The following is a 16862-nucleotide window of genomic DNA, read 5'->3' as shown; positions in this document are numbered from 1 at the left end:
CTGGGAGTTGAAGTCCACAAGTCTTAAAGTCGCCAAGTTTGGGGGCTCCTGGCCTAAAGCAATAGTGCCAAGGAACCCCTTAACTACATAGCCTAGCGCAGAGCATAACATATAGTTTGTTAGTATATAAGCATATAACATAGACTATACAGTATAAATTTGGCAAATTATGAACATAAAAACTACACGCCTACACTACGTGCCTTCGGAGCAGTTCCCTTCCTTACATATTGACTCATCTGGTGTGTACGCTAGAGGAAACTGAGATTCACTCTTCAAAAAAAAAAGAAAAGAAACAAACTATGTTAACGAGATATAACTGAGTGGAAGGAAGCGTCCCTTTCTGCAACGGTAATTAAATGAGGAGGAAATCCGCTTTTATTTGGCTTTCTCTTCGAGAAGCAATAAATGTGGATCTCGGAAGTCTGGCCTCTGTTTGGGGAAGGGTGTACTCTGCACTTTTTATATCTCTGAGGATCTCGCTGCCCCGCCTGCCGCCAATCGCATTGGAGAGTCTCCCTTGCGGAACTGGAGCGCGGGAAGCAAGAAGACCAGGACTGAAGAGCCTTGCGGGGCTGGGTGGAAGGTGACGGTGTGGCGGAGGGGAGGGAGGGGGGGACGGCCAATCAACGCTGCTGCTGCTAATTATTATGATGGATCGTCGCACACTCGGCCAGATGTTTAGGCTGGATTTGGCATATTTATTCACCTATTGAGTCCTTCCCAAAGACCTGGGTTAGGGTCTAAACCAGGGGTCTCCAACCTTGGCAACTTTAAGACTTGTGGATGGACTTCAACTCCCAGAATGCCTCAGCCAGCAAAGCCAGCAAAGCAAAGCAACATTGGCTGAGGCATTCTGGGAGTTGAAGTCCATCCACAAGTCTTAAAGTTGCCAAGGTTGGAGACCCCTGGTCTAAACAATGCTGAAGGTATCAATGCAGTGTGTAAGCCGCTTTAAGTAAAAACTGCCATTTGCAATTGACTGATGGTGATTTTTGTCAATGAGGATGGTATTCAAGCAGATGTTTTGGGATTGCTCTCAGGGCACCTATCACTATTGGTATACTATTTTTTGCTTTCTTTTGCCACAGTTGTTCTACTTGTATTTGCAGGTCTTTGTATTTTGTGATTTTTTTTCCGCCAGGTCTTTCTCTTTTGCTGTCTCCAAGCATTGCCAAGGCCGTTTTCTAGACTTTTTTGTCTTTCTGATCAACAGTTGTTATGTTTGGGATGTTAGGTGGCTGGTTCTTTCTGTTTGTTATTATTATTACGACGATTGTCAGCCAGATTGTGATTGTGGTATGACTGAATTTGGCATTTTTATCCACCTATGTAGCCCTTCCCAAGGATCTGGGATAGACAGATGTTGTTGTTTGATGATGTTAAAGGTATCATTGCAAGTTGTAAGCTGTTCCAAACAAAGCTGCCTTTGCAATTGACTCATGGTGATTTTGTCATGCCGATGGTGTTCAAGTGTGCTCCTGTTATTTTGGGATTGCATCCAAGCAATTACTATTGGTACTACTGTTGCTTTCTTTTGCTACAATCATTCTATTTCAATTTTCAGGTCTTTGTATTGTATTATCTTCTCCAATTCTTGGTCTTCAGTTCTGTCTCCAGGTACTGCCATGTCCACTATCCAGACTTTTTTTGTTGTCTTTCTTGTCAACACTTGTTAAGTCTGGGTGTTATGTGGCAGCTGCCTGTCTGTTTGAATTGTAAAGTCCAAGAACAATTTAGCTTCTTCATTTGTCATGTGGTGTTTGTAGCCTGCCTGTGCAATCTTTTTGCAGCAGCTGATGGGGGATCCACTGTTTCTTCAGCTTCTTCGCAGAGGTGGCACTTGCTGTCTGTTGCTGCCTTCTCAATTCCAGTTTTGTATGCATTTGTTCTTAAGGCTTATTATCATTATTGCAGAGGAATTCTGGTAGTGGAAATTCCATATCTTAAAGTTGAGGAACATTGGTATAAACTGTTCTGGTACATTTGATTTTTCTCAGGTGAATACATTGCTTATTTTTCTAGGCTTATTTCATGCCATTTGTGTCGAAATTGGGATGGCTTATGGACCTCAGAACAGTAATAAGATGGCAAATTATAACAACCTAAATATACTAACATAATAAATAACATAGAATAATCCCATCCAGAAAAGACTAAGGCAACTTCCAGACGTCTGCTGAAACAGGTCTTTATGGCTTTACAAAAGATGTGCATAGTCAAGGCCAGTCTGATATGGGACTATTGCTCCAAAGAACTAAGAATGGCTAAGAATGTCCAGCTCTATTTTCCTTACTGATGATGTTCTATTAAAGGTTGGTGGAGACTTCTCTTCCAGATTCCATAATGTGGGCAGAAAAACAGAGGAAAGGTATCCTGCAGATTTAAACTTTGGGGCAAAATAAACGTGCTTCGTATGAGAGTAGTTTCCTGGATACCTTTTCATAAAACTCACTACATTATTTCATACATATCTATTGGGTTCTAAAGATATCTTTGAAAATGCTATTGCTAACGGTGGTTTTGGTTTTCCAAATTTTGAATAGTACCATTATGCATTTGATAGTATTACATTGTAGGGATATTAGTGTAAATTATTCTTTCTGGGCCCATATTGAGTGTTCACATGTAACCCTGTTTTGGTTTAAACTATGATAAATACCCTATATCTCATGTTACTATGGTATCAGTTTGAAAACTGTGGTATAGGAGGTCCTTGCCTTAACAATAGTTCATTTAATGATCATTTGAAGTTACAACGGCACTGAAAAAAATGACTTATGACTATTTTTCACACTTAACAGCTGTTGCAGCATCCCCATGGTAACATCATCAAAATTCAGATGCTTGGCAACTGACTCATATTTACCATGTTTATAAACCAATCATGTTTGGGACCTTTTGACAAGCTGAATCAATGGGGAAGCTAAATTCACTTATCGACTGTTTTATTAACAACTGCAATGATTATGTGTATTTTTTATAATTATATATACTTATATACTATGTCTCTCTCTCTCTCTCTCTCTCTCTCTCTCTCTCTCTCTCTCTCTCTCTCTGTGTGTGTGTGTGTGTGTGTGTGTGTGTGTGTGTGTGTGTATATATATATATATATATATATATATATATATATATATATATATGAATGAATTTGATCAACAGGTCTATCAACATGGCAAGCCCTATGGCTTCTTTGCTGCGGAGATTTGATAATTCTTCTCGACTTCTTCTCTGCACGCTGATGTCTGGACAATGGGGGGCCATGGCTGCCTATCAAACCCTTCAACGGTCACTCTCTGTGGAAAAAGAAAGACAACATTTCAATTGGCAGATCTTCACTGAGAAACTATGCTCTCAAGAACCAGTGCTTGAAGAGCCCAACAAGACTCTTACCATGTGAGTTAGGCTTATTTCTCATTAGAAAGGTGAGATAAGGGGCCTATTTAGGGATTCTGAAATGTAATTTTCCCCTCATGAACCAGCAAAGATGAACATTAATATGGTAGTTCTGTACCCCTTCCTCCTTTCTTGTCTTCCTCCCTTTCTAAAGAAAAGAAGTTCTTTTATAATGTGGAATCCTAGAAAAACCAGAATTCCACATTATAGATCCTAGATACATTTCAGTTTCCGGTCTATGCTGCGTCTAAGTCACATGTGGGCTTGGTATGTAAGAGTCTCAGTTCTTTATACTTTGCAAGACATTTAACTAGTCAGCAATAGATAACTTGTGGCACTTCAAATACTGTTGAGTTATAATTTCCAGCAGCCCAAGACAATATAGCCAGTGATGAATGATGTAGTTTAATAGCAAGAGAGGGTCCGAAATGCAGTAGAGCGGGGGTCCCCAACCCCGGGTCCATGGAGTTGCACCAGTCTGCAGCATGCCAGAAATCAGGCCACACAAACAAGTGAAGCTCCATTCGACAGGATGCAGGCAGCATGTGATACCATGCCCCTTCCAATCTGCAGAAAAACCTCTCTCCATGGAACCGGTCCCTGGTGCCCAAAAAGTTAGGGGCCACTGCAGTAGAATGTTTACACCTATCAACAGCATAACATGGTGGACAAGGGCTGTTCAACATATGGCAGTAATACACTGTTTGTAAAGTTGGTGACAAACCCTAACAGTTCCTTAAAGCCTAGATTCTCATTAGGACAAATATATTGAAAGGAAAAAGAGTCAAATTACAGAATCTTGGAGACTGGATATGTGTACTTTAGCACCATATTTATCAATAACTGGGTTAAGGCAGAACCTCTTTGATTCCTTTCTTTTACTGAGTAAATGTTATTTCATTTTTGCCTGGTAATAAAAAAGGTGAATACTAATATTTTATGACCTGCAATTTTTGCATTCCTAGCTTCAGAGAGAATTCCATTATAGTTAGTGTGGTGGTTAAATCTTGGGTTGGAATCAGGTACACCTAGTTTCAAATCTTCCCTCCATCTTGAAACTTATTACACATTTTACTAACTCAATCATAATCTGTGATCCGATCAATCTGTACCTCACAGATTAGATGCTATAAAAATGAAATGAGAGGATACCTTGACTGCCTTGAGCTTCTAAAGGAAATAAGGGCTTTTGGGTAATAATAAAATAAAAATATTGCCTGTAGGGTGCTGAACAGCGAATTGCACTATCTGTGTTACATAATGAACATTGCTGTCTTATAGAAATGTGTTTTTGTTTTCTATCTTCTATATCATTATTTCAGGAAACCAGTATTGATGCTGCTTCCAGTGTTGTGCCAAAGAAATCTCTTTTCCTTGTTGCTTATAGTACAATCTACAGTGCCAAAGGATTGCCTCAGCTGTCTGCTTCAGGCCTCTAGAAAAGATCCCAATCCAGATTTATGGGTACAGAGATTAAGGGACTTGCTACAAGCAGGGATGGAAGAGAGGAATTTTTTGACCCCTGTATTGCTATCCAGCACATGCCAACAGCAACTGAAACATTTATGCCAGAAGATTATGACCAATGCTAAGAGCAATGCTAATTTAGAAAGAAAATTAAACTGGTTTGTTAAATTGGAAAATCCTTGCTTGGTGCCAGCTGGAAACACTTTTCCGTCTGGATCTCAGATTAGGAAAAAAAGAAAAGCATCTGAAGAATCTCTGAATCTTGAAGAGGAGACTCGGAGGAAGAGGTCCCAACTGGAAATTAATTTGGATACAGAATTTTCTCAACCACAGCCTGAACTGCAGGATGTTGGAACAGAAAGCACTAAGAATGAACTCGTGCTGGATACTTTTGGAAATGAAGATGTTCACTGCCTAAGCAGCGTCAATCAGTTTTCTTTCAAAGAAGATGAAGTAGAAAAGAGAATTGTCGGCCAGAGTTCCAAGCGTGACACTGTAATAGAGATTCCTAGTCATATGAAAGTATGTAAACTCTTCTAAATTCTTATGCTGTCTTGCTTTGGTGATGAATTAAGAGTACAAATGTATTTCCAGTGAGGCTTTGCATCCATGTTTCTTTCAATGACAACTAGAACAAGCCATATGTTTGTAAGGAAGCGATAGGAGGCAAAAATAACCTTTTTGTTTTAGTTTATGAAAATAGACAGCAGGATTGACACATATTTTTATGCAGATGTACAATTTGAACCAGGAGTTTCTGTCTCTTTTTCAACTGCTGCTTCTTATCCTAGAACTTCAGTAGAATATATTAAATCAACATTATTTTTAAAACTTTAAAACTTGCGTTAATACATAGCTTAAGTTAGCATATCCTTAAACTTTAATCCTGGTATCAAGAGTGATTCATTTTTCTTCTGTATTTTAGAACCATATATCAAAGCTTAAAGAATTGCTAGAGATGCAGTTTGATGTAAGTATTTTTCACTGAATTTGATATTGGAACAGATGGTCTGTATTCTTCACAATCTCTATAGTTTTTTTTCCCCTTTCAGTGTTCCAATGGAACTGCACCTCCTGAGCTACAGATTCTGAATGAGTGTACTCCAGATCAGGTTAGTACGGTGAAAAATTATACTTTATTTGGAGATTTATAATTGGGTCTCCACATAAGAGCATTTGATCAGACTTCAGGTCTTTATTGAAACCAAACAGCTAACCTTGAATCCCGTTTGTATCCGATCCAAATGCAAGTGATATTGTGGCAATGGATTACTTGAGCAATACGGTGTCTCCTTTTCTTTCCTTTAGCTAGAAGAGCTATGTTCACTGCTCAAACTCTCAGAATGCCCAGAGAATGAGCTTCTGCAGTTCTGCTGCTGGATAGTAGCACTTTCACCTGAACTTGGCTACAAGAAGGCAGCAATACTTGCTGAAAAGCTTTTCTTACCTCGGGTATGTATTGAGAATCTGAAACAGGTAAAGAAGAAAAGCCTTTGGTTAAAACATCAATCATTTATGGATTTTATATTCGTCTCTGGCATTTTCGGGGTAAAAATATCCAGAACTCCTATATTGAGAAAGCTGTAAGAAAAGTAATTCCTTGAATGCTCATTATTTTGACCTTCTGCATAAACAGTGATTATATATTTTATTGTGTTATTTTTCATATATTTAGATCTCATCCTAAAACATACTGATAAAAATTATTTGAAAAAGTCTGAATAAAAACCAACATAGTCATTACATGGGATAAGTAATAATGTTCCCATTGATATATATCAGGCGAGTATTATGTCCATCTGCTCATAATGTCTATCTTAGTAATACATCCTTTAGAGATCATGTGCTCTCTGCACACCTACTTCTTATTATAGGTATATATTGCATATTTATTTAAATTGTAAATATTCTTGGTTTTGAAGACATAAATTAATACATCCTTGGATAGATTAATAAGTAGGAAATGGGAAAGAGAGAGAGAGAGAGATCAGGAAAAGAATGCTGGAACATGCAAAGAATTTAAACTACAGAACTTGTGGAAATCTATTAGGATAAGAAAAAGTCAGGAAAAAGAGAAACTAAATGAGGACAATTTGTCTGGTAGATGAAGATATTATCCCTGTATGTTGCCATAGAATGATCCCCCCCTCATATTATATGTTGGAGGACTATTGCTTAATAACTAAATATACAAGTTTTCCAGTTTGTTCATAAGTGATAAACACTAAACTATAATTTGAAAAACATATACATAAATTAATTAGCGTCAGCTCTAAATACATTTACAAGCTGCTGCCTTTATGCTGAAAGCAACAATCTTACTGGCATCTACGTGTATGGTAACATTTATGTGCATGCCAATATCCCCTTCTCATTTTCCTACTTCAGGGGAATGCCTCCTTACGGATTACTTCACATATTGACTTCCACCAGCAAGCAAAACAATCTGAAGAGTTTTTCCCTTTCTTTCAGCATCTCTTATTACATGGTGGCTTAGTTAGCATAATCATAAGCATATAGCACCAAACCCTAAACAAAATAGGTGGATTCTTCAACACTAACTAAATAGTAGTGTAGTGCAGTATGTAAACCTAGCCAGTGTTTACTATCCAGGCAATATTTATTTTCCTCTCTGTCTTCTTGATCTGTAGGTTCTTTTGCTGATTGAGACAGCTTCCTGGCCTCTCACAACTGCCCTGATGATGTTCTGCTCCAAATATCCTCGCCCAGTCTGTTGCACTTTAATTTCTTCTATTGTGCAAGTTCCAGGGCAAGGTGAATTTATAATTCTTCTTAAAATAAGGTCTACTTGGTTTTGCCTGAGACTTAATTTATTGTGAGAAGTGAAGTATCCCTTCCAATAATAAACCCAGTGTTTGCATGCTGAAAGATTGGAATCAGAATAAAGTTTCACTTGGATAAGTTTTGCAACATTCAGAAATATAAAGAGGGAGATACTGGCCCAGTGAGGATGGCCTCCTGTATTGCATGGGGTGTAACCCAGAGGTGTCCAGTATTGGCAACTTTAAGACTTGTGGACTTCAACTTCCAGAACAACCAGCCTGGCTGGCTAGAGTAATCTGGGATTTGAAGTTCAGAAATTGCCAACGTTGGACGGTCCTGGTGTCAGCTGTAAAAAAAAAATGTAGTAAGCAGGGAAATGGAAATGTCTTTCTTGAGACTATCTAAATTGAAATTTTCCTGAAGGACTTGAGGCTGCCAGAAAGTTCAAGTCAGGTACATCTCTAGTAGGATATTTTTAGAATCTGTAATCTGATTTTACGCTTTTGCTACAATATGTGCAGGAAAGAGAAAACAAATGACAACCACAGAAATACCTATTATAGAAACTTCATAAGAAAGCTAATAGGATGAAAATTCATAATGAGCTAAATTGTGTGAAAAATAAGAGGGCAAACTTCAAAACAGGAATGATGAAAGACAAGTAAATAAAATGGGCTAATTAGCAAATGAAATTATTACAAAGCAAATACCTTTCTCAAAACAAAACTATTATTAATTCTTCACCTACAGTTCTTATTTTGTCTGTTCCAAGGACTAGGTTTTCTCACCGATAACACCCTAACAGCAAAAACAAATTCTATTTATTTGCACAGAACGTATCATTTTGTCTTTTATTGTGGCTTCTCCATTGCGACTCCTTGGTTATGTGCTTAATATAGGGAGCACAAACCGATCAGCTGGAATAGAGATGCACTGCAATATTTTTTGAATAAATTAAATCTTTTCTTTAAAAATCCTTTGTCCATAAGTTTGATCTAAATCAATTTTCAGTCTTGGGAACTTTTGCAATTGTTTAAAGCACTGGGCAAATTAAAATGGCAAAATATTTAATGTACTGTACTCCCTGTCATATCTTTTAGAATACTTTTAGGCAATTTTCAAATCAGATATTTATCTTGTAAAGTCATCCACCCATTATTGTGCCAATTCAAGGATATTGTTACATCAATAATAGCTGGATTAATAATTGGCAAATGCTAATGACAACTAGTAGATCCTAGCCAGTCTTGCCTGATCTTGGAAACTGAGTGTGATTGGTCGTGGCCGGAATGTAGATGGGAAATCAACTGGGAATTTCAGGGTTATTGGTAAATCTGGGAAATTGAAATAAATTCCAGATGAATGCAGTGGGAAACCATTTCCTGAATGTTAGTCTTTAGGAAACAAGCTTGACTCCAATTCCTCTCTCTGCATTTTTGAGATTCTTGAATGATATAAAGAGAATTTCTGAAATCTTGGTTTTTGCAGGCCTTGAACAATTGAGATTGGTATGCAAACTAATTGAGGAGTGTTTGGAACCAGAATGTGTGAGGCTGGTGTTCAGGTAAGTGGAAACACAAATGTAATACAGATAATCCTCGGTTTACGACTACACTTGGGACTAGAATTACAGTTGTGACCAGGCCTGATTTTATGAAAGAAATTATTGCAATCATTAAGTAAATCCTGCAATAGTAGTCTGAATCAGTTGTAATTATGAACCCATTATCCTGAATATGCAGGTTTTGCCAGAAATCAGCAAAAATGATGTAAATTATGATCACGTGACACTGAAATTATGCAACCAGTCGAAAATGTGAGCCAGTTGCCAAGGCAACATTTTACGATGGTTGTACAGATTGTAAAGCATCTGTTCTGAGGCTGTCATAACTCCGAATGGTCATTAAATGACTGGTTGTAAGTTGAGGGCTACCTCTATTGAGACCGTGTAATCAAAGACACACTGGCTATTGTCTGATGCTCCAGAATATTCAGTTGCTACTATCTGACATATGCAATTGCATTGAAAACTTCGTTACATTTTTATATGAATACAAATTGCAGACATATCTATGAACCATCCTCACTCTTCTTGACCTCTTGCCAGATTTCAGTACCATTGACCAGTATCTTTATGGGTTGGCTCCAGGAGTTGGGGGTTGGAGACACAGTTTGGTGCTGGTTCTCCTCTCCTCAGAGGCCAGTCCCAATTAGTGTTGATAAGGAATGAGAGGTCCAGCCTGCAGCCCCTGTGCTGTGGAATACTGCAAGACTTGGTGATTTCATTCCTTTTAGCATCTATATGAAGCCGCCGGGTGAGCTCATCCTCCACCATGGGCTGAGATATCATCAGCATACATCTCCCACCTGGGCGAACTATATGATGCTGTGGATGTTCTCTCTGGATGCCTGGAGGCTGTGGGGGTCTGGATGAGGAACAACAGGCTTCCACTGAGCCCTGATAAAACACAGTGGTTGTGGGGAGGAGCTTCTCTGTCTGGTCATTTTCCATCTTTGGTTTTAGATGGGGTTGAACTATGGAATCGGTGTGTAATCTGGGGTTCCTCCTCCTCCATGGCAGTTGTGCTAGGAGGGCTTTTGTTCAACTTTGGGTTATGTGCCAGTTGTGCCCCCTTCCTGTGCAAATATCCCATGGATGAAACTTCCCTTTTGTAGTTAAAGAAACATTTTTATTTTGAATTGATTGAAAATATTTTAATAATATAAAACTTATAATTCTAGTGCATCTTCTGTAGCCATTTTCATATGTGAACTTGAACTGGTATGGGTTAACAAACCATGGTTACATTTATTTATTTATTTATTTATTTATTTATTTATTTATTTATTTATTTATTTATTTATTTATTTATTTATTTATTTATTTATTAAATTTATATCCCGCCCTTCTCCCCGAAGGGACTCAGGGCGGTGAACAGCCGAGAATTAAAATAACATGCAATATAAAAGTTAAAATAATTAAGAATAAATTAAATTAAACGGCCACCCCAATTTAAAACCCCTAGCAATACAATTAAAAACCCTTAAAACCTATTCAGGCCAGGCCGGCTTGCTGAAATAAAAACGTCTTCAGGGCCTTACGGAAAGTGCGGAGATCCGGAATCAACCATATTCCGGGAGGTAGCTCGTTCCAGAGGGCAGGTGCTCCCACAGAGAAGGCCCTCCCCCTGGGGGCCGCCAGCCGACATTGCTTGACCGACGGCACCCTGAGGAGGCCCTCTCTGTGAGAGCGTATTGGCCGGTGGGAGGTTATCGGTAGCAGCAGGCGGTCTCATAAATACCCTGGCCCTAAGCCATGGAGCGCTTTAAAGGTGAGAACCAACACCTTGAAGCGCACCTGGAAGACCACTGGGAGCCAGTGCAGCTCACGCAGGAGAGGTGTTATATGGGAGCGCCATGTCGCTCCCGTAATCACCCGCGTGGCCGCATTCTGGACCAGTTGGAGCCTCCGGGTGCTCCTCAAGGGGAGCCCCATGTAGAGAGCGTTAGCGTAGTCCAGGCGAGAAGTGACGAGAGCATGAGTGACTGTGCATAAGGAATCCCGACTCAGAAAGGGGCGCAACTGGCGTATCAGGCGAACCTGATAAAAAGCCCCCCTGGCCACGGCCGTCATATGCTCTTCTAAAGACAGCCGTGTGTCCAGGAGGACGCCCAAGTTGCGAGCCCCCTCTGTGGGGGTCAATGACTCGCCCCCAATAGCCAGTGATGGCGCCAGCTGGCTATATCGGGATGCCGGCATCCACAGCCACTCGGTCTTGGAAGGGTTGAGTCGAAGCCTGTTCCTCCCCATCCAGACCCGCACGGCCTCCAGACACTGGGACATCACTTCAAGGGCATCGTTGGGGTGGTTTGGGGTGGAGATCTACAGCTGAGTGTCATCAGCGTACAGATGGCATCGCACCCCAAATCCACGGATGATCTCACCCAGCGGCTTCACATAAATGTTGAACAGGAGTGGCGAGAGGACCGACCCTTGTGGCACCCCATAAACAAGGCGCCTCGAGGTCGACCTCTGCCCCCCTGCCAACACAGACTGCGACCGGTCGGAGAGATAGGAGGAGAACCACCGCAACACGGTGCCTCCCACCCCCAACCCCTCCAGGCGGTGCAGCATGATACCATGGTCGATGATATCAAAAGCCGCTGAGAGATCTAATAGGACCAGAACAGAGGAGCAACCCCTGTCCCGAGCCCTCCAGAGATCATCAACCAACGCGACCAATGCCGTTTCCGTGCTGTACCCAGGCCTGAAGCCGGACTGGCACGGGTCTAGATAGACAGTTTCATCCAGGTACTGCGGGAGCTGTTGCGCAACCACACTCTCAACAACCTTCGCAATAAAGCGAAGGTTGGAGACAGGACGGTAGTTAGACATAACAGCCGGATCCAGAGAAGGCTTCTTAAGGAGGGGCCTCACCACCATCTGATTAGTCCAGATTAGTTTCCTGATTTATGTAAATTGAGGAGCACCTACATAATGCTGAAGGATATTACACCATCTTCTACCAATCTAGCTAATATTGTTAAGAATCATTTTTAATAATTAACATAGTCCTAAATCTTGGTGACTGGCAGAACATCCATCTTTTATTATGTCTTTCATTGTTTTGATTTCCCCCATCTCTTTGCAGTCATATTATAAAAGTGCCATGGACAGAAGAGCTTCTCACAGTTGTGCATTCTTTGCTAGAAAGACAGGTGATTGTATGCATTTAAATCTTCTTAAATTTAAGTAATTAAATGAATTGTACTATGGAGTAGCTAAAGATTAGATCTCTCAAATCTAGTAGGTTGTAGTTCTCTAACAAATACTAAATGCAACAAGTCCAACATGTAAATATACTGTATACAGTAATGCAAAGCAGTCACTTGATAGTGAGATGCGCGGCATATAGAATTTAGGCTTATATACCACCCTGTAGCGCTTTATAGCACTCTCTGGACAATTTACAGTGTAGAAGCATTATTTGTATATTGTCCCCAACAATCTGGGTCCTCATTTTACTGACCTTGGAAGGATGGAAGGCTGAGTCATCCTTGAGCCTCATTAGGATCAAACCTCAGGCTGTGGCAAAGTTTGCCTGCAATACTGCACTTTAATCACTGAATCACCAGGAGTTTTATATAAATTTAATAAATAAATAAATACAGATCTGAATTAGTTTAGCATCCAAGACACCTTCCCTGGGTCAAAAATGTACTGGCCTGGTGGAGAATTCGACTGTATAGGTTGGTCTCATATTCCCCAAGCAACTGGAACTTACTTTAGGGTACTTAATACCTGTTTTACCCCTCAATTTTTATCGCCTTCTCTTTTCAGGTAGAATTGTCTAATGAGCTCTTCAATGTGTTGGTCCTTAATCTTTGTCAGATGGCTCAAACGTTTGAAAGTTCAGTACATTATGCAAAACTGATTCTGACCCTGTTGACCAAATATCAAAATGATGTGAGTAATTACCCCAAAATATGGATCACCCTAACTGTTGCATATTCTGGTATCATTAATGAATCTCTTTTTTAGTAACTTATATATAAGCGTATGAAGTAATGCACTTGTTTCATTTACTATTTAACATTAATTTTGATCTCTCTTGAAAAATTCCTCAGTAGTGCGGAATTGCAATTCCTCTTGAACTGTGATTTTTTTAACGGGGGAAAAGTCTACTGGCTACTCCTACGGTTCAGGAACTGGAATGCAGGAAAATGGCAGAGTTATTCAACAAAGATAAAGCAGGATTTATGATCTATATACTATTATGAATTAGCTTGCATTTTGTTTCCCTTTTCTAGATCACACTGGGCCACCAGCACCATTTATCATGTGCCCTGGACCTTAACAAAACCATCTTAAAGAAATCTCTCCAGGCTGCATTAAAGAGAGTGACTTCCAGGTGAAAAAATGTAAGGAGCCTTTCGTTCTCCTGCAGTGGCTATGGAATCAAATATGCCTTAAGACTTTGGGACAACTCTGGTTTTTTGTTTTTTTTATCAATTTGCTCAGTGCAACTCATACTTAAGTTAAAATTTAAGTATGCTCAAGATTCAAAATAGTATGTGCATTGCCTTGGATTGGTATGAGTTTCCTTGAGGTAAGATATGCAGCGTAATATATATTTTATAAATAAATAAATAAATAAAATTTCATGTGCACGTTATTTTTTTTTTTCATTTTTAAATGAAACTAATGAGAACATATAGGCAGTGAATACCTCAGGTTGTCATTCCATTGGTGTGGCTAGTCATCTGTCTGCCTCATGGTTGATTCTAAGAAAACACCTTGAATTGCCTCCAGGAGAAGCCAGTAGTGTTGAAAGAGTAAGAAAGGCCTAGGTATCATCTGGTGCATAAAAGGGAAAGCTCAGGAACACAAGAATTTCAAACTGTCTGCTACTGAGTTCTTTTTATTCACTAAACCTGTGATGGCGAATCTATGGCACGTGTGCCACAGGTGGCACGCGGAGCCATATCAGTGGGCACACGAGTGTTGCCCTAGCTCAGCACCGGCCAGCTGATTTTTGGGCCTTCGGGGCCTACCAGAAGTCAGGAAACAGGCTATTTCTGGCATCTAGAGGGCCTCCAAGGGGGTGGGGAAGGCCATTTTCGCCCTCCCCAGGCTCCTAGAAAGGCTCTGGAGCCTGGGGAGGTGAAAAATGGGCCTTCCAGTCTCACTGGAAGTTGGCAAATGGGCTGTTTCCAGCCTCCAGGGGGATGGGGAAGGCTGTTTTTGCCCAGGCTCCAAGAAAGCGTCTGGAAATGGGCCTACTGGGCCCACCATGCCATCGCATGCCAAAAGCAGGGGGAGCGCAGGGGTGTCACGTGCACATGCTTGGGGACAGGGCGCACTGAATTATGGGTGTGGGCACGCATGGGCGCTCCCCCCTGTGCTCCCCCCGCTTTTGGCACACGACGGCAAAAAGGTTAGGCATCACTGCATTAAACATTCTCTTTATTCGTATGAATGTTTCACTTCCATTATATACCACTCTGAAACTTAACAACCAATCTTAAATTCCATATTCACATAAAACGTCTATGACTCAGGCTTATTCAGTGGTGGGTTGCCCCTGGTTTGGACTGGTTCGCAAGAACTGGTAGTAAAACTGGCGGGAGGCTCCACCCACCACCACGGATGTCGTCATAGGCAATCTGCGCATGCGCAGAAGGATTGCATGCGATCCCGTTGCGAACTGGTAGTAAAGGTAAGTAGAACCCACTCCTGGACCTATTAATATACTTTCAACAGACATACAGTAAACTAATTAGTAAACTAATTTTCTCATATTCAGCTTTCCTTACAACTTTGAATATGGCAATGGACTAGGATTAAGACAGAGGCAACTGGCCTGAAAATACAAATGAAATATATTTTGGAATAGTGAACCTTATGGTATTTAAAATGTGGCTTGTCATGTTTCTCAATGCACATTCATCTTACATGTTAACAATACAAAAGACCCTTTGTTCCTCTCGTGAGATTAGGTGCCTTATTTCTTGTGAGAATTGAATTCCTCTTCCCTTTCCCGATGACTAAAAAAAGCCAAGATGAAGACATTTCCCCCTTTCCCTTGCTACTTCCCCTTCAATGTGGCAGCATTTGCTCAACTAGGCTTCCTCTCTGAGCTGCAGCAGAGGAACAGATCAGGTCTTATAGGAAGTAGGTCGGGGTGGGATTCTATCAGTTCGGACTGGTTCGGGTGAACCGGTAACTCCGACAATCAGCTGGAAGCGAAGCGGTTCGCTCTGACGATCAGGTGGGCCCGCCCGCCTGTTCCTGCGCTTTACTGAACTATAGGTAAGTGTTTGTAAAATCGAACTGGTTGTTAAACCGGCAGGATCCCACCACTGAAGTAGGTTAATCTAATAGGAGTTTAGACTTGGGCCAAGTGTGGCTTTACCGTTACAGTTTTGGGAAATGGAATTCTTCTGTAGAGTGATTGGAGAATTGAGCCATTGTAGGCTCAATAAAAAAGACATGAAGCATGTCTTATTTTTTTCACCCACATCAGGTCCTGAAGTTTATTGTCATTTCCCTTAACCTGCTCCTTCAGCTATATCATACTACAACTGATATGGCTCAAGTCCATGTTTCATGGGATGGCTCAAGTCCAGCTTCATGGGATGGGGTGTGCCCCGTCTCTTGTCTCTAGATCCTACCCACATAGCAGTTTGAAAGCATTGTTTGTGAATAGATAAGATAGGTACCACCATTTCGGGGGTGAGAAAATGCCGGCTGTGTTCTTCATGGGGAGTTGGATCTGCCTGGATGCAATCAGTGGAGGAGTGGTAGAGGAAAGCCCTAGATGCGCCAACTTCCTCTGACAATGCTGCAGGTCAGCTGGTGTGAAGTAGTTTGCCCTCTTGTGATGCACTGGTGCAACAAACAGACTAGTGACTGTCCTGCCAAGACTTCTACCATTGTAGCGTCCCTGGTCTTGTATGCCATATTCTGAATGAATGAATGAATGATACTGCAATTTAGAGATGTGTCTTTGGGGATTGGGGGTGGTTGACAGTGTGTTGTGCCGGTTCTCAAGCCCTTGGCCTCTGCTTTGTACAGTACAGTAGGACTTGGTACTTTCTCATCTGTGTCACATCTACAGGAAGATGCTGTGTGACCATTAACTGATAGTTTGGGGTAATGCATTATCAGTATGCAGATGATGCATAGCTTTATATCTCCGTCCTGGGTTGTCTAATGCTTTGGAGGTCCTGTCTCAGAGTCTGGAGGCTGTGGATGTCTAGCTAGGAACAACGGGGTTCAACTGTTCCCTAGTAGGATTAAGCGACTCTGGATTTTAGAGCTCCCAGAGGTTCTGATGATCTTCTCTCTAGCTCTGGGTGGGGTCTACTTGAGAGTCCTGATCTTGTGACTCCTACTTGAAGAGCAAGTGGGAGCCATCGCCATCAAAGGTCTTTGCATAGCTAGGGGTTGTGCGCCAATTGTGTATGTTCCTAGAATGGGAGGTGGTGGTCTGGTCACCTCTCAATTTTACAATAGCAATGCGGTCTATATGGGGATGCACTTGAAGAGTATTTGGAGCTTCAACTGGCGTAGAATGTAGGCCATGAGTAATTACAGGGACTTATCATTGCTACTGTACATGGGACACCTCTACTCTGCCAGCTGCATAGGTTGCCAGTATGCTTCAGGATTCACTTTAAGGTACTAGAGACTAGAACTACAAATCAATTTG

The 16862-nt window shown here is 41.0% G+C and overlaps 1 protein-coding gene across 3 annotated transcripts; it reads left to right on the top strand.

Moving 5' to 3' along the window:
• The first annotated feature begins 506 nt into the window (after nt 1-506).
• Nucleotides 507-13812, top strand: FANCE (FA complementation group E). Of its 3 annotated transcripts, XM_034415293.3 has the most exons (12): nt 523-586; nt 2026-2315; nt 3163-3396; nt 4719-5385; nt 5789-5833; nt 5916-5975; nt 6172-6315; nt 7515-7638; nt 9136-9211; nt 12300-12366; nt 12989-13114; nt 13459-13812. In XM_034415293.3, exons 3-12 carry the CDS (start codon nt 3173-3175, stop codon nt 13561-13563), a joined length of 1638 nt encoding a protein of 545 aa, XP_034271184.2. In that variant the 5' UTR covers nt 523-586; nt 2026-2315; nt 3163-3172; the 3' UTR covers nt 13564-13812. The 3 variants fall into 3 exon arrangements, with proteins under 3 accessions (XP_087745668.1, XP_034271184.2, XP_034271185.2); XM_087889542.1 differs by lacking the exon at nt 2026-2315 and having other exon boundaries at nt 507-586; XM_034415294.3 differs by lacking the exons at nt 523-586; nt 2026-2315 and adding an exon at nt 884-929.
• The last annotated feature ends 3050 nt before the right edge of the window (nt 13813-16862 follow it).

This window comes from Pantherophis guttatus, chromosome 3 (assembly GCF_059756535.1).
Source record: "Pantherophis guttatus breed Tessera chromosome 3, ASM5975653v1, whole genome shotgun sequence".
NCBI classification, from domain to species: domain Eukaryota; kingdom Metazoa; phylum Chordata; class Lepidosauria; order Squamata; family Colubridae; genus Pantherophis; species Pantherophis guttatus.
This window is presented reverse-complemented; position numbering and strand designations above follow the sequence as displayed.

What these genes read in the sequence shown, in the direction of transcription:
- FANCE (XM_087889542.1), top strand. Translation starts at nt 3,173, where the DNA reads ATGGCAAGCCCTATGGCTTCTTTGCTGCGGAGATTTGATAATTCTTCT. An exon ending in TGCTAGAGATGCAGTTTGAT is followed by an intron (nt 5,834 to 5,915) that starts GTAAGTATTTTT and finishes TTCCCCTTTCAG; the next exon opens with TGTTCCAATGGAACTGCACC. An exon ending in TGTGCAAGTTCCAGGGCAAG is followed by an intron (nt 7,639 to 9,135) that starts GTGAATTTATAA and finishes TGGTTTTTGCAG; the next exon opens with GCCTTGAACAATTGAGATTG.